Source organism: Xenia sp. Carnegie-2017, unplaced genomic scaffold (genome assembly GCF_021976095.1).
Source record: "Xenia sp. Carnegie-2017 unplaced genomic scaffold, XeniaSp_v1 HiC_scaffold_3, whole genome shotgun sequence".
NCBI lineage: Eukaryota > Metazoa > Cnidaria > Anthozoa > Malacalcyonacea > Xeniidae > Xenia > Xenia sp. Carnegie-2017.
The window spans coordinates 332,776-356,119 of record NW_025813493.1 but is presented as its reverse complement, the minus strand read 5'-3'; the positions used below and the strand labels follow the sequence as shown (position 1 = coordinate 356,119).

General features: G+C 32.7%; 1 protein-coding gene and 2 long non-coding RNA genes across 3 annotated transcripts; all 3 read right to left on the bottom strand.

Annotated features, from left to right (window-relative positions):
• Nucleotides 1-3,813: 3,813 nt before the first annotated feature.
• Nucleotides 3,814-5,877, bottom strand: LOC124454754 (matrix metalloproteinase-9-like). Its single transcript, XM_047005517.1, has 4 exons — nucleotides 5,826-5,877; nucleotides 5,126-5,327; nucleotides 4,866-4,889; nucleotides 3,814-4,189 (listed from the first exon to the last, which is right to left on the bottom strand). The coding sequence occupies exons 1-4, from the start codon at nucleotides 5,844-5,846 to the stop codon at nucleotides 4,002-4,004; spliced, it is 435 nt and encodes a 144-aa protein (XP_046861473.1). The 5' UTR covers nucleotides 5,847-5,877; the 3' UTR covers nucleotides 3,814-4,001.
• Nucleotides 5,878-5,986: 109 nt separating this feature from the next.
• On the bottom strand, nucleotides 5,987-8,315 carry LOC124454755. Its single transcript, XR_006951597.1, has 3 exons — nucleotides 8,253-8,315; nucleotides 6,775-6,838; nucleotides 5,987-6,089 (listed from the first exon to the last, which is right to left on the bottom strand). It is a non-coding gene; the product is annotated as an uncharacterized LOC124454755 (long non-coding RNA).
• A 6,278-nt stretch (nucleotides 8,316-14,593) lies between these two features.
• LOC124454756 lies at nucleotides 14,594-15,669 on the bottom strand. The gene is made up of 3 exons (XR_006951598.1): nucleotides 15,518-15,669; nucleotides 14,711-14,734; nucleotides 14,594-14,611 (listed from the first exon to the last, which is right to left on the bottom strand). It is a non-coding gene; the product is annotated as an uncharacterized LOC124454756 (long non-coding RNA).
• Between the last annotated feature and the right edge of the window lie 7,675 nt (nucleotides 15,670-23,344).

The following is a 23,344-nucleotide window of genomic DNA, read 5'->3' as shown; positions in this document are numbered from 1 at the left end:
CAAAAAGAGAACTATAAAAAACGGTGTTCCCCAAGGTTCAGTTCTAGCACCAACTTTGTTCAACATCTATATTAGTGACTTACCACAGACCACCTCTCTCAAACTTGGCTACGCTGATGACTTCGTACTATCACACCAATCTAGCGATATTAAACAAATTAAAGAAACCCTCAGCCATGATACAACAAAACTACAAATCTTTTTCAACAAGTGGTACCTAAAGATGAACACAACAAAAACTGTAAGCACCCTCTTCCATTTGGACAATCACAAGGCAAATCTACAACTTGCAATACGTGTAGGCAACTCCAAATTACCATATGACTCATCTCCAAAATACCTGGGTGTGACTTTAGATCGCTCGCTAACATACAAACAGCACATTGAAAACACTGCCACAAAACTGCGAAAACGAAATGGCATAATTAAAAAACTGGCAGGAACATCGTGGGGCGCCACTCCAACGGTACTTAGGACATCATCTCTTGCCCTATCATACAGTGTTGCAGAATATTGTGCTCCAGTTTGGTCTCGCTCTAAACACGTCAATAAGTTAGATGTATTGCTAAATGACACAATGCGAACAATTTCCGGAACATTAAAATCAACCCCAACCTCTTGGCTACCTGTAATGAGTGCTATAGCTCCACCTAACATACGCAGACAGGAAGCAACACAGAAACAACATCATCGCATTGAAAATACACTAATTGACACTCCACTAAAAACCATTATCCAGTCTGCTCCAACTACTTCGAGACTTAAATCACGAAAACCTTTTTATAACTCCAAGATTGAATCGTTTGACCTCAACAATGCATGGAAGGAACAATGGTCCGAAAATAAACCAAAAGGTGCTGATCTAATTAAAGATCCCACAAATGTCCCTCTTCCTGGTTTCAAGAAGCTAACTCGTAAACAATGGAGCGCTTGTAACCGAATAAGATCAAAACAGGGCAGAACAGCTAACAACCTATACCGATGGGGCTACAAAGACTCGCCAACTTGCCCATCATGTAACGCCACCAACCAGAATATGGACCATATCATCCTGCAATGTCCGTTCACACGCATTGAAGGCGGCTACGCAACAGTGCATAAAGCGGATGATGACTTCACAAGCTGGCTTGATGAGACAGACACACATGGAGGTGTGACCATAGGAAACTACTACTAACTACTACTACATTTATCCGGAATCGTACTGAATAAGCGAATAGTTACTGAACAGCTTCAAAAAAGGTTTCTGCATTCTTGTAGGTTTGGATTTTTACGTGGCCTTGTGGAACTTGATGTAAGATCGAATGATGTTGCCCACGTTACTGAGGTGGCGAAAGTAATATGGGGAGTATCTTTTTTACTTCAAGACATTTTAACTGAAGTTGGGAGTAGCCTGCGTAGAATCACTGAAAGCAATGGACACATTATCACTACGCTTTACAACTAATTTTATACGTTGACCATCATCACGCTTTTTTGCACTTGCAAACATTTTTTCAACATCATCATCATTTGATATGATATACATTGTTTTTTCTTGATCGACAGTAGTTTGCTCATACAACTCGACATTTGTATCGGCAGAAAAATGGATTATTTGTAGTATTGTCTGTCTTACAGATGAATAATCGCTGGTTTCCCTCAATTCGCACCTTCGCCAGAAATCTTCGCCTTCTATATTAACAGCACAATCTATCAAGTCGTGAATTGGACTTACATGCCTCGATAATGGATGCGATGCCTGCAGTTTAGGCCCATCCACTGTATTTGTTCCTTGAACCCATTTCTCTAAAATATCTTCTGCAGTTGGACGTTCTTTCGGATTAATTCTTAAAAGCGTTAGTATAGTCAAATGAAGTAATTCGTTATTGTGAGCCAGATGCTTCGGGTTGCGCCTACCATTCCTTAATTCATCAAGTTCAGTACTCCAATCGTTTCGGTTTGGTAGATAGCGTGTTAGAAAATAAAGAACAACTCCAGCGCTGTACATGTCAACTTTGTAATCATAACGAGCACAATTGCCGGGTTCAAGTTCGGGTGCTCTGAAATATTCGTTTGCAATACCTCAGGACAAATCAATATTCTCCTTAGATGAATTTATATAACGGGAAAGCCCGAAGTCGGTAATTTTAATTTGAATTTCAGGCACGCTAGTTGGCTCTGGTAAAGCTACAAGAATATTATGAGCATGAAGATCGCGATGAACAATATTTTTCATGTGCAATGCCTGAAGGCCACGTAATATTTGTAGAAAACAATGATGAAAGAATTTTGGTTTTTTAATGATCTCCACGCCACCATTAATCCTGTTACTGTACACGAACTCCGCCAAATTGTTGAAACATAATTCCAGTTGAATAAATAGAAATGAATTTCCACGGATGTTATGATGCCAATGGTTGAAATATTGCACTATATTTTCCGACTTGACGTCCATGAGAACATCAAGTTCACGTTTCGAATATTTCATGGTTTTGTCTGTCAATAAGCTGATTTTAACAGCATATTGTTTAGCATCTTTGTGTCTCACTTGAACAACCAGACCATAACTACCTTGCCCGAGAACGCCACAATATGTCAATTTTTGAGGCTCTAATGTTTGTACGATCTCACTTTCGTCCATTAAGCTGCAGGCCATTCGATTTCAAAGTTACCTTATAAATTACACTTTGAATTCTGAGAAAAAGAATGATAATAATAACGTGGCCTTTCATGCGTCTATTACGATACACGATTACGCAGTATTCAAGGGTGTAGATAAAAAGCGGGCTCGGAAGGCGGACGGCGGACACGGAAGAGGATGACGGACGGCGGACGGGGAAAACGGACGCGGATGGCGGACGCCCACGTGGAAGACCCAGGCAGCTTTGTTTTTAATGATTGTAAGACTAAACGAAATGCATAGACATTGCACCCAAGTATGCGAAGCGATTAAAATTGATAATATTTAATGTTATACTTTCATCTTTTTCGACAATAATTACATGAAGGTAAACTTTGAGTTCACATTTTTATTGCCATTTCATTTGAGTGTGAGTCAGAAAAAATTGCGAATTTTTTGTTTCCTAAAACGAAAAAAACCAAATAAATAAACAATCCGAAGTCTGCTCTAATTTCGGGGGTTTCCTCGGAGTCAAAAGAATTTTAGTCACAAAGCCGTATGTCGATAATTTTGCTTTTATTCATAATTTTATTGAAATGAATATACTGCGGTAAATTTTGGTATCAAAGAATTAGTTTAAAATTATCGGAAAACACGATCCAGCAGGAAAAATGCCGAAATGGATGAAACTTGTTTCATACTATCATTTGACGAAGTCCTACAAAAGGTTTGCTAAATCATAAATACTTTACGATGTGGTGGCGTCCTAGACCCAGATCCCTCGCGAAAATTTGACGACGTCTTAGACGAAACGTCGTGTTTGCTAAATCACTCTAATATCATAGGAACGGCGTGCGCAGATTGGAAACGAGTATCACATATCACATGCTACAGTTTTCACTGAACTTGATTCGGTATGGTAAGGTGTAGTTGGGGATGGTTAGGCTCTCAATGATTGGGATCATTTGCGGACCTGAACAACTCTAATTGTTTCGACGAAAAACTGGCCGCACGCCCCCCCCCCCTGTCTGCACCTCATCTTCCACTCACGGAACTGCATTTAGAGACAACCGATATTGAATAAAAAATATAATACTCAAGTGATTCAAATCAGACAATGCTGTCACTCTGTGTATGCACATTTCCCCTACTAAAATTTCACTTTTCCTCTATTTCTTCACACACAAAAAATTAAGGTGCTGTAAAAGGCATTTTCCAAGTTACTTCAACATTATGTTCATTTATTTACTTGTTAACCGTTTTACAAAAATCAATTACTACTACTGTGTGCTGAAAGACTGCACTGTACTTATATTAACAGCTGCAGCTAAATTTTAAAAATCCATCAGATAGTTTAAAAAGTAATGACCATAGACATTTTTTGCAATGAATAACAGTATTATTGACACCAATCCCAGTTTCCCAGACCAGCCGCACCAACATAAACACCATTTGGTACATCAGCAGTTGCACACCAGTATTGTCCATTACCGTCAACACTTGTACAGCGTGTATACGTCACGCCTTGATATAGAAATGGAATGTGACAGGTATGTCCATTGATGGTTGTCAGTCCAGACTGGGCAGCTGTAAAAGAGTTTTAAAAGTTTAATTTTATGCAGCAAAAATTATATAGACAGACAGTTACGTACATAATACACTTTCGCAAAGTTTTAAAAAAACAAAAGAAAGGTATGTTATGACGCAATTTATAAGTGATGCATACTTTTGAGGATATTAGGGTTTAAATTTCCCACAAACTAAGGGAAGTTTAGCAAAAGTCCGCGGGTGCAGACCAAGGTAGTTTAATTGAACCTCTTGTGGCTCAATAGGCAATTTGAACACGAAAGCCATTAAGTAGCTAATTGTTCAATAGTAATAGGGAATAAGACTGGAATTTTATAAAATTGTATTTTTTTTAACCAATCATAATTAAAAACATTTAAATCCAAAGTATCATTTATAAAACTAACACATAGTTCGAAACAGAAAAAACCCAGCTACATCTTGCTGAACTCAAAAAAAAGCAGATAGCTATATGTTATGATTGTACTTATTCTTTAAATAACAGTAACCACATTTCAAAAAAGGAACTCTTTCACATTTGGGCATTTTTCGTTTTAATCTTAACTCTCTTTTTCTATCAGGACCTAGCTATAGCTATATTCCCAGTCACATAACTAAGTTCAATTATTTTGTTACCAAACCTTACTATACATGTGCCATACACAACTTAAACATAAAAACTTTTCAAAAAATTCACCTGTGGTTGTTGCTGTAGTTGAAGCTATATAATAGAAAATAAAACACCATACATTTTTTATAATTGAAAATACTAATATACACAACACATTCATCATGAAATTATTGCAACAAAGGGCTCTACAAATTTTCCAATATCATAACAAAACACATTTCACACAAAAATTTTGATGAAATAATATGTACATTTCCATGACCAAGACTAATGTCAAAAGTGGGCTCTTTACTGTGATTTCACAACGCAAAATAACAATTTTTTACCTTTTTTGACAACGCAATAATCCCAATTTCCCTGACCAGCGGCCCCAATATAAACACCATTTGGTACATTTGTAATTGCACACCAGTATTGTCCATAACCATCAACATCTGTACAGGTACCCGCTGAATATGTCACGCCTTGATATGTAAACGCATAACAGGTGTGTCCATTGGCAGTTAGTGCTTCAAACTGAACGTTTGTCTGATGGAAAATAGAAAAACGTATAGAATGAATTCTATACCACATAAGAAAAACTTAAATAAAAACAAGCAAGTTTATTGCAATCAATATCTTACACAAAACGACTAATTTAACTAATAATCAAAAAGATTGATGGTGTTCATTGTAAACAACGTGTTCCAATGTAATTTCAGTAAGTATAAGATAAATTTTTGGGGGGGGGAGTGAGGATGGCTAAGCACCAAATAAAAAAAGTTTATGGTGCTAATGACCCCACCACCCTTTTTTATGCTCTTATAGTCGTACATTTTCTCGGATATTGTAGTAGTAGCAAACTATTTAATAAAGAAATATATAAATAATAAACTAGTAAATAAATAAACAAATAACTCGTGATTATATGAATAAGTAAACAAATAAATAAATAAACTAGTACCGTATAACATGCTAGGGCACGTGCATTCATATCATGCATCATGGGATATTTTCATAAAAATCTCCACAATATAATAAACTTACTGTAGAACGTTTAATTCTCATACATTTCACTTCTCCAGTTAAGAGAGATAATTTAATCTAAAAACAGGTTTCATTCATGTTAGGTTGAAATCAATAAGCACATCGATAGTCTCAATAGTTTCAAATGTACTAAATTTTCATAAATCAATAACTAGCATTAGACGTCAAAGGTATGTCCATTAAGGCTTGTTCCAAAATCAACGAAAGGTTTTCTCACGAACTGCCGTGTTGGGCGATTGAAGAGGTTGATGTAGCCCTTTAAAACTATAAATAAACGGTTTGAACCCGGGAGTATCGTTACATGTTTGTTAAAACTATTTTGGAGAAAAACTGCAGATTATTTTCTTTCTTGTTGCTGTGTTGTTCTACGTCTCCTAAAGGTTTGTTGCAGTTTGTGAAGTGAGCTGTAAGCACGTAGGACTCTGCATGTTGATCGATTTAACTTAAACATGGAAGGTCCATCAAACGTCTCTCATCAACCTTTGTATAGTCTTTATGCTGTTTCCTATTGTAAGTATTGAAACTATTTCTTGTCTGACGAAGCTACATAATCAGGTTAATTTCTAAGTACAGCACAGCCATCAATAGTATATCACATATATTCAGTCATTCCGCAATCGCCATTCGAATTCGGAAAAGTTATTATCGATTTTATGGAGCATAACTCTAAATAATAATTTTTGTCATACAAACCCAGGTGGCCGAAATCATCGCACCAGTTTGTAATTTGCATAATAAATACGGGTATTGTATGTCGCTTCGTACATTTTCTTCTTTGATATTTTGTATAAAAATACGTTTTTGTGATCACTTCAACCAGGCAATAAATTCACTCAAAACTAGTTGTCCAATAATTTATGACACAATATAAGATACCATGTTCATTACTGAATTTAATTCCATAATTAATAACTTTAAGAAATATGCCGAGGAATCTTATCATACTTACAAGTAGGGTGAAAAGTAATGCCAAGTTAAATGTCATCGTTTCCAAAAAAATTTACCAAAGTCAACTGAAACGTAAAAACATTTAGTTCAACACAGTATTTAAAAATTATAAGCGAACTATCATGCTGAAAACACTGTCTAATGTATTAAGAAACATTTTTAGGTAGTAAATACAAAGGTTATAAATCTCTGTTTGCATACAAAATTTATCCAAGCTAAAGCTCTCGCTGATTACTCAGATAGGGTAAAGAGTAAGATTACAGATATTTTCCAGAAAAATAATGTTTAAACAATGTATGAAATTCTTGCACAAAATAATGTTTAGTATTTTCTTTTAGGATCAACCTGCGATCAGCAAAATGAGAACAAAAGGTAGTTAAAGAAGTGAGTTCAAGACCATCACTTCTATGTAAAAATATTTTCACTGCAGCAACAGTTATATATCAATCAACAAATATTTGTTAAGAAGGTTTGTTGGCACACACATGCCAAGCCTATTAGGAAAAGATAACGTTTTTCCGTAAGAAAGGACGTCATGTCTCTTAAGTTGTCGAAAACAAAGATGACATAAGTTCATTAAAGATCAGTCCTTAATATTAAGCCCGCCTCACACTGGTAAACTTGCCGCGCGTACTTGTTATTCTTGACAGGTGTGATCGACAAAAACTTGATATTTGACTCATCTGTCACGAATGACAAATGTTATTCAAAACTTCCGCGCACAATAAAAAATTTTGTCGATCACACTTGTCACGAATAACAAGTACGCGCGGCAAGTTTACCAGTGTGCGGCGGGCTTTAAACTGCATAAGCTAGATCAATAATATCATGCAAGTCAAAATTATTGAGCCATGAAATATTTATTGTGCACAATAAATATGGATTAAGTTTGTGTTGTAATCCTTGAATCTAATTTACACTTTTGGTTTCATTCAAGCCTTTGTGATTTTAATAGGAATCAACCTTTAATAAGTTAGCAAAAAATTCAATTAATATACTTGAGTGAATAACTGTACAACATTTATAGCATAAAATTTATAGCATAACATTTGCTTGATGAAGCAGCTATCGATTCCTCAAGAGTTGTAAAAGAAATTGAAAGGTTCATCCTCGGAATCTGTAATTTAGCTACAGCAGCAGGTTCTGTAAATAGTTTACCACAATCTATCACAATCGTATGGCTTTTGGTTTGCACGTAATTCAATACAATAGCTAAATTGAACAGATTATTACATAGTAATAAAATGTGATGCAGTTCATTATTCTAATTTATCTTAAAGTACGATTTGGCAGAGCAACTAGTACGGCGCAGACAATGTATGCTAACTGGCCGTAGCTTTTTGCAAATTATATGTTGGCAACTTTATCAAGACACGCTACGTATGAATTATTTTACTCATGCACATGAAAACTCCTTAAAGTTCACCCGTCTCCCAAAAAATGGAATAAACAAGCCAATATAAAAATAAAATGTCTTACTTCTGGTGATGGGAACTTTTTTCGCGCTGCCTTTACTCCCCGACGAAACAATAAATGTGTTAAGTCTTTCCCCTCCTACATTGCTTATGCAGCTGTTTCCTGACAGAAAACCAACGTCATTTCGATGTTGACGTCATCATCAAATGTTGAACTATGACCTCCCCTCAGGCACATTTTGAGTGGTGTACAAGCTGTCGATCAATTAATGAATGAAATTTGCCCAAAATGACTACAATGTATAGGCTTGTTGTGTAAATGATTATACGTTGTTTTGCAGATGTCATCAATGGCGAGGACCATAAAATCCATGGATAAAATAGCGTCAGAAATATGAATAATACCATCACGTGCAGATGCTAAATACGTCATTCCAGCCCAGCACGATAGCAATTAAACACATTTAATTGAAATCCTTTTGCCTCTTTCGTGCAATATTGAATAATCACAATAAGATAGTTTAGATTATATTTTCTCCATTTTTTTTTACCAAACTATGCGACGCCTAAAGACCGTAGTAAGAAGAAGCATTTTTGTATGGATTTTTGCAAACCTTTTGTTAACTCTCATTCGTCTATGAAATTGTAACTGCGTGTCATAAAAGCAAAGTATAAGTAATAAAACAGTGAGAAAAACTTCTCCATCAAATTGGGATACAAAGTAAACTTTGTTTGATTTATATGTGAGCGATGATCTTACTCTTTAAAAAGCGCTTGGGCGACAAATGAAGGTATATAGTATTTATCTAATGAAAATAGTCTTCATTCAAAAAAAGCAAATGATATTAATGTTAAATTTGCGAGAACATCTCTATAGTCATTGCAAGTTAAGCACAGGAAGAGGACATACTTATGCTCGCTCGAGCTTGCCGCGATGACTTCGTTTCTTCAGAGCACTCCCCCTATTGGTGAAAAGGGGACCAGAGCAGCACTTCCCATGCGATAGTAAGTTCTAGTATTATACTTTGTTTTTCGATGATGTGGTGTTAAATATCGACAGATACTCTACCGGCAAAAATACCATCACGTACAGATGTTTAAAAAAGACATTCCCGTTCTGCACGATATTGATTTTCAAAGATCTCTTTCTTGCAATATTGAGCAATGTTATCAAACACTTTTAAACGAACATTCGTTAAATTCCTTTGCTTGAATTCAAGCATTCGTCTTCAAGCATTGTCTAAATTTATTTATTCTGTTTTTCTGTCAACTTTTAAGATTTTCTTTCGCCAGTTCACGAAACGCGTCAGGATTCAACACATGATTTGACTATGTGAGCAAATGTTTTGTAAAATATCTTGCATATTTACTGCATAAACGCCTATATGCGTCTTTATGAGAATTTAACTGTCTTTAAAGCAATACATAAATAATAAGACTGTGAAACTGGACTTTAAAACTGCTTTGCTTTGCATGTTACTTATGGAACATATTTTTATGTGCATTCATTCAATTTTCCGACAGATTCAACAACATTGTTAGCACGACAAAGAATATAGCTAGCCGAAACTATAGGAACGCCACTTCTATCATCTCTAATAAAGCCTCTCAATATTTCATTCTTTTTCACAAACTTCTCTTAGATGGAAAAGTGAAAAATTTTGATACTTATTAAGTTGCATTAACTACGCTTAGGTTAAGACTAGGTTTCTTCGAAATAACTGTATTATATACGAACTGATCAACAAGTTTTGAAATTGTAACACGTTTTTTCACCTGTGCATGAAAGATAGCATTATCTAACTCTATGAAAGACAAACGCAAGTCACGTTTAGTCATCTGTAGCGATAACATTTAAATCTTCCTAGCACAATAATTTTGTTTTTATATGGAAACCTCGGAATTTTTATAACCTTTTTAAGCACTATCGAAGACATGATTTAAATATAGATAGATCTCATAAGCTAAACAAAGTGTTTGCTTTAGTTATCTCGCTCTTATTTTGCCCATGCAAATCGATGTTCATCTGTGCTGTGCAGTTAGCGTATGAATACGGTGACAACTCCAGTAAATCTATTCAAAATCGTGGACACTAGATTTGCCAGGCGGAAAGCAAATTTTCAATACGAAAATAAAAGCCCATCATAAGACTTTTAAAAAGCCATCACAACATTTTTTAATAAATACGTTTCATTTTTAACTTAAGAATCTTCAGATTAAATGATAGAATTTTTCAACTTCATATGAGGCTTTGAATTATAAGCATATATCCAGGCTGTTAAATTACATATGAGGAGTGTAGGGAGTTTGCAAGACAGAACAGAATAGAAAGGGCAGCATCTTAGGGAGAGTGCGGTCGCCACCGAAGTGTGGGCCCCTAAGCCACTGCATACTACATCGCACCCAGCTTCCACTGCTAGTTGACATCTACTACATGAAGTTTTAGGTTTATATATATATACATAAATTCAAAGCTTACGAAAGTTGTGGTATTATTCAAGTTACTACTGCGCATGCCCAGATGATTTCTTTAATAATTTGCGACTAAGTGAGCTAGTTGCCACAATTGTATTGCTAGTACATATAGTTAGTCTTTGCCATGACTATGAACAATTAGTTGAGTGGACTGTGCATGCTACAGCGCACGCGCAGATGATTTCTCTATTAAATTCTTACTAAGCATGCTATTTACTTTAAAATCGGTTCTACTAGGTGCAATTGGTCGTTCCCATGACCATGAACTTGGACAGCTAATCAATTTGACTGCGCATGCTTAAGCCGACTGCGCACGCGCAAATAATTTTTCTGAAAATTTATGTCTGAACGAGCTATTTATTCCATAATCGATACTAGTACGTACAGTTGGTCGTTCTTAATTAATTTGTGCTTGTATATGCGCTTAGCAAATTTTTAATAATTTATTATTGGCATGCCTTTTGTCTTCTTAAGCTTGCTTTGACGAATGCATATCAAATTCATCAGCACTTTGTTACGTCACTCGTAATGTCTGTGACAATGTTAGAGATGTTTTTCTTTTTCAGTTATGGAACATTGTATCTGTATATTTTGTGCATAAACAATGCTCTAATATTTATAACAGATGTTATAATTCGTGGATTGAGGTAGAAGAAATTCTTGAAAATGAAACTTCCGACAGTGAAACAAAATCAAGCGTGACGGAAAAGAAACAACGACGCCAGGTTGAAGATAGCTTGATAAAATTAAACGTAGTTCAAGCACCAATTGTACGCTCGAGAGTTTTGAATGGAGACTCGTTGACCAATAAAATTACAAATGATTCCAAGCATGTTGACGTCTATAAAAGCTCTAGTGAGGACGAGGCTCCAATACAAAAACAATCCATTAATAATACAGAGTCTACTGAAGATATGTTGAAAAGAAATATCGATGAATCGCATATACAGTTTGAAAGCTCGTTGGTTCACGTGGTATAAAGCAGTGGGAACTGTTGATGATGTAGCTTAGCTAAAGATATATAAAAATGACTACCTGCGTCTTTCCTTTAGGACGAGAAATCTGATTTCGAAAGTGAAGAAGAAGCAATCACCACGAGAGATTTACAAGAAGATTCAATGTTTTCTCTGCAAACTTTACATATACAGATGGAGCATTGTGAGAAGAGTACTCTAAGGAATTTTATTGACAAGGCATAGCACAAACAAAGTTCCCTTACCCGTCTCACTAGGGATAAGAGATATTTAGTCCTAAATATTCCTTATAAGGAAAATTTCGACTAAGTATCTCTCGTCAATATTAAAACTATTTTGCCTTGTTATACTGCATTTCATTTTTGTCGCATTGCGTGAGCTAAATTGTTACATCCTACTCGTGTATGGCAGGATATTTTCCATTGTAAAGTTGATTGAAACCCCTCTACTTTGATTTCAAGTTTACAGTTAGCTACCTCGTCAATTTCGATGTAATTATGTCATGAAATGAAATGAATAAAAATTTAATGATTTGTAACGAAAATTTTGGTTTAGAAAGATCCAAAAACATACGTAACTTTTGGAGACTGCAGACCTCTTGTCTTATTTTGGCTGGTGTTGTTTTAATTTTGCACATTTATATATGCACCAGCTGATGTGAAATTCTCCCAAACAATAAAACCATCATATTTATGAACAGTATTGTAAATAAAAGCAAGATTTTAGATAGAGGTACTCTATATAAAGTTTTTTTACCATTGTGTCTGGTAGACGAAAAGACAAGCAAAATTGTAGACTCCAGAATGATAGATAGCTGCAGATAGCTCCGTGAGCAAAGTAGGACAAGAGTTGTACCGGAATGTCTTATATACAATGCAAGTAATTTATCTGTGCATAACATTTGAACAAAAAAGATGATGATTTTAAATTATGTCTTCAAGCCTGTGTTGTAAGTAGTCATGAAGAAATGTCATTTTTTCAAAAAAAGACGACATGTGCGATATTTGATTAGGTGGATGATTCCTAAGACAAAACATGAACTGCATTTGTAAAAGTCGTTAATGTAATCATATAATTAATTAACCATGTCATAATTAATGTAGTCTTGTAACCACGTGGTCAATATAATCATGTAACTTTTTAAGCAATTGCTTTTTGATAAAATATAAACTTCTTTATTCAAATGCACGTAAAATAGGAGTGGCTCTGTTTTCAGCGACTTCGTTATTTGTTAGCAAATATTTGTGGTACGAATCTTGTCAAATTTTTTTACTAAATGATTTTGTAAATATTCAAATTCGTCGATATAAGACTGGACTATTACTAGTAAGGGGTCGACACCATAGAGACAAAAAAGGAGACAGAATTTTTTGAGCCGCTTCATCCATAGTTGACCGTGCATAACTACTGCACGTGTAGTTGGAGTTGCTTAGTAGTCAAGAAAGTGATCTTGTATTTGCCAAGTATTAGTTTGAATTTCAGGCAGGCAGGTCGTACTCAAATTTTCCTAAGTACAACAAATCGTGTGTCTAATGTGAAAAAACAGCAAACAGGATTAACTTTTTAAAAAACGTGCCCTATTTCAGCTGCAAATTTTGCATTGTAACAGAGAATAAAAATTCAGGCCAGCTCTGTCATCACTACTTCTTCACACACAAAAATAAGATGCTGTAGAATGCATTTTCAAAGTTATTTCAACATTATGTTCATTTATTTACTTGATAACCGTTTTACAAAAATGAAATTCTACTACTGTGTACTGAAAGACTGCATTGTACTTATATTAACAGCTACAGCTAAATTTTGAAAATCCATCAGATAGTTAAATAAGTAATTACCATAAACATTTTTTGCAATGAATAACGATATTAGTGACAATAATCCCAACTTACTATACGAGCAGCACCATCACCGTTTGGTACAACAGCAGTTGCACACCAGTACCATCCAGATCCGTCAACATCAGTACAGGATGTATACCTCACGTCTTTATATGTAAACGGAAAGTGACAGGTATGTCCATTCATGGTAGTCAGTCTAGAATGTCCAGCTGTAAAAGATTTTAAAAATCTTAATTTTATGCAGCAAAAAGTATATAGACAAATAGTTACGTACAAAACATATACTTTCGCAAAGTTTTAAAAAACCAAAGAAAGGTATGTTATGACACAATTTATAAGTGATGCATACTTTTGAGGATATTAGTGTTTAAATGTCCCACAAACTAAGGGAAGTTTAGTAAAAGTCCGAGGGTGCAGACCAAGGTATTTTAATTTAACCTCTCAAGGCTCAATAAGGCCAATTGGGCTCAAGCAACTAATTGTTCAAAGGTATGAGGGATTTAAACTAGAATTTCCTAGAAACTGTAACTTTTTTAACCAGTCAGAATAAAAATCATTTACATCCACAGTATTATTAAAAAAGAGTAACGCACAGTTGCGAACAGAAAAAACTAGCTACATTTTGCTGAACTCAAAAAACGACAGATAGCTATATGCTATAAGTCTACTTACTCATTAAATAACAGTAACGACATTGCAAAAAAGCAATTCTTTTATATTTGGTATTTTCCGTTTTAATCTTAACTCTCTTTCCCATTAAGACCTAGCTATAGCTACATTCTTAGTCACATAACCGAGTTCAATTATTTTGTTACTAAATGTTACCATGTACAAGCAATACATGACTTAAACATAGAAAACTTTTCAAAAAAATTCACCTGTGATTGTTGCTGTAGTTGAAGCTGTATAAAAGAAAATAAAACACCATACATTATCTTATAATTGAAAATACTCATTAATATTATGTAAAATCGCAAACTTTCACCCAAAAATTCACCTGTGACTGTTTCTGTAGTTGGATCTATATAAGAAAAAATAAAACAACATACATTATCTTATAATCAGAAATACTTATTAATTTTATGTAAAATGAAAAATTTTTCCAAAAAATTCACCTATGGTTGTTGCTGTAGCTGAATCAATATAAAAGAAAATAAAACAATATACATTATTTTATAAACAAAAATACTTATTAAATTTATGTAAAATGGAAATATTCCCCCTAAATTCACCTGTGGTTGTTGCTGTAGCTGAATCTATATAAAAGAAAGTAAAACAACATACATTCAGCAATTTTAACTTTTTTCGATATTGATAAAGTGGGATTTGGGAATGCTTTTGATGATATCAAACAATAAATAATGAAATATGCATGTTCGGTACTCTGTTAAATGTGTTACAGAATATTTTGAATTCCGTTAGAGTTTAAATTGATCATGCTTTGCATAACATTTTAAAATTTTTAGGAGTACTCGATATGCTGCATATCGTTTTTTTACTTTGAAATTTTATTCTGAGACTCAACTTGTTCTTTTCCCTTGCATTTAAATCACAGGTGGATATTCTGTTTCATACTGGACTATGATCAATGTGGCGGGGAGAGCTCGATCATAAACTCATGTTGTATCTTATCCCTAATCACAATTGATTTTAATAGAAACTTAAAAACGTGTATATGTGAAAATCACACCCTCCCCCCAACTATAGATCTCCAGGTTTTCCTGCTTTGCTGAAATCTTTTGATTTTTCTGTCCTTCGCAAATATTGATAAAAATCCACCGATGTCTTCAAAGCCTTTTAAAAGCATTCTCTTTGTCATTGTCTTTAATGATATCGCAAAAATCATTAGATCAAATTATATATATTGTGTGGGTGGATGCTAAAAATATGACATCATTATTATAAGATGTTTGAGATCGTAATACTTTAATATATAGCAATGTAGTGTTGATAAAAATACTGAAGTACATTATTTAAAATTCTATCTTTTTCCTCTAATATGCACAACACACCCAAAGCAAAATAAAAAATATTTTTACCTTGTTTGACAAGACAATAATCCCAATTTAAAGAACCAACAGCAGTTATACACCAGTACCATCCAGGACTGTCAACATCAGTACAGGATGTATATGTCACGCCTTTATATTTAAACGGAAAGTGACAGGTACGTCCATGGACGGTTTTCAGTCCAGACTGTCTAACTGTAAAAGAGTTTTAAAAGTTTACATCTAAAAACATACTTCCGCAATGATTGAAAAACAAAGAAAAGTGTGTAATGACTTAATAATGACAATTTTTTATAAGTGAACGCATGATTCTAGCGATATTAGTGTTAAAATGTCCCACAAAATGAGGGACATTTTGTAAAAGTTGGAGGGCGAAACCAAGATATTTTGATTAAACCTCTCGTGGCCTAATAAGGCCATTTAAACACGAAGACCATTAGTAATTGTTTAATTGTATAAGGGAATTAAAACTGGAATTTCTTAGAAATTTTATTATTATTAACCAATCATAATTAAAAACATTTGTATCCATAGTATTATTAAAGAAAACTAATATAAAGTTGCAAACAGAAAAATTTACTTTTTGCTGAACTCGATAAATGGCCGGTGCATGTTTTTATTACATTTATTAAATATTAAATAACTGTAACCACATTCCAAAAAAACAAACTCTTTTATTATGCGGCATTTTTTGTGTTCATTTTAACCCTTTATTTTCCAACGGAGCCGAGCTATCTTTGTTTCCAATCACATAATCGATTTGAACTTAATTAATTAAAAATATACAAACTCAATAAAGAATTTAATTATTTTCAACTTAAATACTGTATATATGGGACATAAACTTTACCTGTGGTTGTTGCTGTAGTTGAAGCTATATAAAAGAAAATAAAGTACCATACATTATTTTATAATTAAAAATATTTATTAGTTTTATATTAAATGGAAAATTTCCTAAAAAATTCACCTGTGGGTGTTGCTGCAGTTGAAGCTATATAAAAGAAAATAAAGTACCATCCCATTATTTTATAATTGAAAATACTTATTAATATTATGTAAAATCGTAAACTTTCACCCAAAAATTCACCTGTGGCTGTTGCTGTAGTTGGATCTATATAAGAAAAAATAAAACAACATACATTATCTTATAATATAAAATCTTATTAATTTTATGTAAAATTAAAAATTTCCCCCAAAATTCACCTATGCCTGTTGCTGTAGTTGAATCTATATAAAAGAAAATAAAACAACATACATTATCATTTAATCAAAAATACATATTAATTTTATGTAAAATTAAAAATTTTCCCCAAAATATCACCTATGCCTGTTGCTGTAGTTGAATCTATATAAAAGAAAATAAAACAACATACACTATCTTATAATCCAAAATACTCATTAATTTTATGTAAAATGAAAAATTTTCCTAAAATAATTCACCTATGGCTGTTGCTGTAGCTGAATCTATGTAAAAGAAAATAAAACAATATACATTATCTTATAATCAAAATACTTATTACCTAATTTTATGTAAAATGAAAAATTTTCCTAAAAAAATTCACCTATGGCTGTTGCTGTAGCTGAATCTATATCAAAGAAAATAAAACAATATACATTATCTTATAATCAAAATACTTATTACCTACTTTTATGTAAAATGGAAAATTTTTCCTCAAAATTTAACCTGTGGTTTTTGCTATAGTTGAATCTATATAAAAATAAATAAAACGTCACAGAATTACCTTATAAGTAAAAATACTTATTAATTTTATGTAAAATCGAAAATTTTCCACCCCAAAATTAACCTGCGGCTGTTGCTGAAGTTGGATCTATATAAAAGAAAATAAGACTATATACCTTATCTTATAATCAAAAATACTTATTATTTTTATGTAAAATGGAAAATTTTCCCCAGAAATTCACCTGTGGTGGTTGCTATAGTTGAATCTATATAAAAGAAAATAAAACATCACAGATTATCTTATAAGTAAAAATACTTATTAATTTAATGTAAAATCGAAAATTTTCCCCCAAAATTCACCTGTGACTGTTACTGTTGTTGGATCTATATAAAAGAAATAAAACAATATATATTATTTTATAATTAAAAATACTTATTATGTTTATGTAAAATGGAAAATTTTCTACCAAAATGGAAACTTTTTCATCAAATTAGTACAAGAAAGAGAACTACAAGTTTTCCAACATCATGAAAAAAGACATTTCCCACAAAAATTTCGATGGAGTCAAATTTACATTTGCATGACCACACTAATGTTAAAAGCGAGGTTCTCTTATTTGCTTTTCTAAAGCAAAGTAAAAAGCATTTTTACCTTCTTTGACAACACAATAATCCCAATTTACTATACGAGCAGCACCATCACCGTTTTTTACAACAGCAGTTGCACACCAGTACCATCCAGAACCATCAACACTTGTACATCTTGTGTAAGTTACGCCTTTATATGTAAACGGAAAGTGACAGGTATGTCCATTGGTGGTTGTCAATCCGGACTGTCCAGCTGTAAAAGAGTTTTAAAAGTTTAATTTTATGCAGCAAAAAAAGTATACAGACGGACAGATAAGTACAAAACATATACTTTTGAAAAGTTTTAAAAAACCAAAGAAAGGTATGTTATGACACATTTTATAAGTGATGCATACTTTTGAGGATATTAATGTTTAAATTTCCACAAACTGAGGGAAGTTTAGTAAAAATCCGAGGATACAGACCAAGGTATTTTAATTTAACCACTCGAGGCTCAATAAGGCCAATCGAACTCAAGTAACTAATTGTTCAATGGTATGACGCAATTTAAACTAGAATTTCCTAGAATTTTTTAACCAGTCAGAATTAAAAGCATTTACATCCATAGTATGCACAGTTCCAAACAGAAAAAGCTAGCTCCATTTTGCTGAACTCAAAAAATGACAGATAGCTATATAATATAATTCTACTTACTCATTACATAAATGTAACCACATTCCAAAAAAGCAATTCTTTTGTATTTGGTATTTTTCGTTCTAATCTTAATTCTCTTTCCCATCAGGACCTAGCTATAGCTATATTCCCAGTCACATAACCGAGTTCAATTATTTTGTTACTAAATCTTACTATACATGTGCCATACATGACTTAAACGTCGGAAACTTTGCAAAAAAATTCACCTGTAGTTGTTGCTGTTGTTGAAGCTATATAAAAGAAAATAAAACACCATACATTATTTTATAATTAAAAATACTTATTACCTCTACCTAAAATGGAAATTTTCTTCATTTCTGGTCATGGAAATCTCCATGGAAGCTGATAATTTTAGAAAGAAAAGTGAAATAAAAACTAATAAGTAAAAAAAAATCTTTCTCGAGTTTTGTCACATTCAGCAATTTTAAGTTTTTCCAATTATGATAAAGCGAGGATTTGGGAATGCTTTTGATGATATCAAACAGTAAATCTTGAAATATGCTTGGTCGGTTCTCTGTTAAAGATGTTAGAGAATATTTTGAATTCAGTGAAAGTTTAAATTGATCATGCTTTGCATAACATTTTAAAATTTCTAGGAGTACTCGATCTGCTGCATATCGTTTTTTTACTTTGTCTTTTTATTCTAAGACTCAACTTGTTCATTTTCCTTGCATTTAAATCACAGATGGTTATTCTGTTTCATACTGGACTATGATCAATGTGGCGTGTAGAGCTTAATCATAAACTTATGTTGTATATAATCTAAAATCACAATTGATTTTCAAAGAAAGTTTAAAACATGGATTTTTGAAAATCAAACCCTCCCCAGCTATAGATCTCCAGGTTTCCCTGCATGCTTTGCGGAAATCCTCTGATTTTTTTGTCTTGCACAAATGAGGATGAAATAAACCAATGTCTACCATACTTTTTCCAAGCATTTTTGAGTTATTGTCTTTAATGGCATCATTAACTAATCTATTGCATTGATTTCCAGCCTGTGCTCAAAAAATTATTAAATCAACTTTCATATTATGTGTGTGGATGCAAAAATATGACATCATTACTTTAAGATATTTGAGATCGTAACGTATTGATTTAAAGCATTTATAGTGTTGATAGAAAAGCTAAAATATATTAGTTAAAATGCTTTCTTTTTCCTGTAATATACACATGACACCCATCATCAAATTAGTACAACAAAGAGTACTACAAATTTTCTAACATCATAATAAAAGACATTTCACACAAAAATTTCGATAGAGTCAAATGTACATTTGCATGACCACACTAGTGTTGAAAGTGGGGTTCTTTTATTAGCTTTTCAAACGCAAAGTAAAAACATTTTTACCTTGTTTGACAACACAATAATCCCAATTTACTATACGAGCAGCACCATCACCGTTTAGTAAAATAGCAGTTGCACACCAGTACCATCCAGAACCGTCAACACTTGTACAGCTTGTATATGTCACGCCTTTATATGTAAACGGAAAGTGGCAGGTATGTCCATTGATGGTTGTCAGTCCAGACTGTCCAGCTGTAAAAGAGTTTTAAAAGTTTAATTTTATGAATAAAAAATTATATAGACAGAAAAATACGTACAAAAATATACTTTCGCAAAGTTTTAAAAAACCAAAGAAAGGTATGTTATGACACAATTTATAAGTGATGCATACTTTTGAGGATATTAATGTTTAAATTTCCACAAACTAAGGGAAGTTTAGTAAAAGTCCAAGGGTGCAGACCAAGGTATTTTAATTTAATCTCTCGTTGCTCAATAAAAACAATTGAACTCAAGTAACTAATTGTTCAATGGTATGAAGGAATTAAAACTAGAATTTCCTAGAAACTGTAATTTTACTAACCAATAAGAATTAAAAACAATTACATCCATAGTATTATTTGAAAAAAGTGACGCACAGTTCCAAACAAAAAAAAGCTAGGTACATTTTGCTGAGCTCAAAAAATGGCAGATAGCTATATAATATAATTCTACTTACTCATTAAATAACTGTAACCACATTCCAAAAAAGCAATTCTTTTATATTTAATATTTTTCGTTTTAATCTTAACTCTCTTTCTCATCAGCACCTAGCTATAGCTAAATTCTCAGTCACATAACCGAGTTCAATTATTTTATTACTAAACCTTACTATACCTGTGCTATACATGAGTTAAACATAGAAAACTTTGCAAAAAAATTCACCTGTGGTTGTTGCTGTAGTTGAAGCTATATAAAATAAAATAAAACACAATACATTATTTTTTAATCAAAAATACTTATTACTTTTATATAAAATGGAAATTTTCCTCATTTATGGTCATGGAAATCTCCATGGAGGCTGACAATTTTAGTAAGAAAAGTGTAGAAAAAAACTAAGAAGTAACAAAAATCTGTGTCGAGTTTTGTAGCATTCAGCAATTTTAACTTTTTTCAATATTGATAAAGTGGGATTTGGGAATGCTTTTGATGATATCAAACAGAAAATCATGAAATATGCGTGTTCGGTACTCTGTTAAATGTGTTACAGAATATTTTGAAATCCGTTAAAGTTTAAATTGATCATGCTTGGCATAACATTTTAAAATTTTTAGGAGTACTCGATCTGCTGCATATCGTTTTTTTACTTTGTATTTTTATTCTGAGACTCAACTTGTTCATTTTCCTTGCATTTAAATCAGAGATGGTTATTCTGTTTCATACTAGACTATGATCAATGTAGCGGGGAGAGCTCAATCATAAACTCATGTTGTATATGATCCCTAATCACAATGGATTTTAATAGAAACTTAAAAACGTGTATGTATGAAAATCACACCCTCCCCCCAACAATAGGTTTCCAGGTTTCCCTGCTTTGCCGAAATCTTCTGATTTTTCTGTCCTACGCAAATAATGATAAAAATCCACCGATATCAACAAAGCCTTTAAAAGCATTCTCTTTTTCATTGTCTTTAATGGTATAATTAACTAAACTATCGCATTTATTTCCATTCTGCTCTCAAAAAAATATTGAATCAACTTTCATATTATGTGGATGGATGCAAAAATATGACATCATTAGTTTAAGATATTTGAGATCGTAACGTACTGATTAATAGCAATTATAGTGTTGATAGAAAAGCTAAAATATATTAGTTAAAATGCTTTCTTTTTCCTCTAATGTACACATGACACCCATCATCAAATTAGTACAACAAGGCGTACTACAAATTTTCCAACATTATAACAAAAGACATTTCACACAAAAATTTCGATAGAAACAAATGTACATTTGCATGAGCACACTAATGTTAAAAGTGGGGTTCTTTTATTTGCTTTTCCAACGCAAAGTAAAAAACATTTTTACCTTGTTTGACAACACAAAAATTCCAATTTAATATCTGAGCACCACCATCACCGTTTGGTACAACAGCAGTTGCACACCAGTACCATCCAGATCCATCAACATCAGTACAGGATGTATACCTCACACCTTTATATGTAAAGGGTATGTGACAGGTATGTCCATTCATGGTGGTCAGTCTAGAATGTCCAGCTGTAAAAGAGTTGTAAACGTTTACGTCCAAAAAAATACTTTTGCAAAGTTTTGAAAAAACAAAGAAAGGTTTATAAGTAAATAAATGAAAAGTATATAAGTAAATAAATGCTTTTAGTAAATAAGTAAATAAGTAAATAAATGCTTTTGAAGATATTAGTGTTAAAATGCCCCACAAACATCGGGAAATTTGGTAAAAGTCTGAGGGTGAGACCAAGATATTTTAAGTAAACCTTTTGTGGCCTAATGAGACCATTTAAACACAAAGACCATTATTAATTGTTTAATTGTATAAGGGAATTCAAACTGGAATTTCTTAGAAATTTTATTATTATTAACCAATCATAATTAAAAACATTTGTATCCATAGTATTATTAAAGAAAACTAATCTAAAGTTGCAAACAGAAAAATTTACTTTTTGCTGAACTCGATAAATGGCCGGTGCATGTTTTTATTATATTTATTAAGTATTAAATAACTGTAACCACATTCCAAAAAAACAAACTCTTTTATTATGCGGCATTTTTTGCGTTCATTTTACCCTTTATTTTCCAACGGAACCGAGCTAGCTTTGTTTCTAATCACATAATTGATTTGAACTTATTTAATTAAAAAATATACAAGTCAATAAAAAATTTAATTATTTTCTACTTAAATACTGTATATATGTGACATAAACTTAGAAAACGTTGCAAAAAAATTCACCTGTGGTTGTTGCTGTAGTTGAAGCTGTATAAAGAAAATAAACACCATACATTATCTTATAATTAACAATATTTATTAGTTTTTGTAAAATGGAAAATTTCCTAAAAAAACTCACCTGTGGTTGTTGCTGTAGTTGAAGCTATATACAAGAAAATCAACACCATACATTATTTTATAATTGAAAATACTTAGTATTTTATGTAAGAAGGCAAATTGTACACTTCACACTCATCATTGTATTAGTACAACAAAGGGTTCTACAAATTTTCCAACATCATAATAAAACACTGCAGACAAATGTACATTTACATGACCAAAACTAATATTAACAGCTGAGTTCTTTACTTTGATTTCCCAACGCAAAATAACAAACTTTTTTTACCTTGTTTGACCACGCAAAAATCCCAATTTACTTGACCAGCCATCCCAGTATAAACACCATTTGGTACATTTGTAATTGCACACCAGTATTGCCCATAAGCATCAACATCTGTACAGGTACCGGCTGAATATGTCACGCCTTGATATGTAAACGGAAAACAGGTGTGTCCATTGGCAGTTAGTGCTTCAAACTGAATGTTTGTCTGATGGAAAATAAAAAAAAGTATAGAATGAATTCTATACATAAGGAAAATCTAAATGAAAACGAAGTA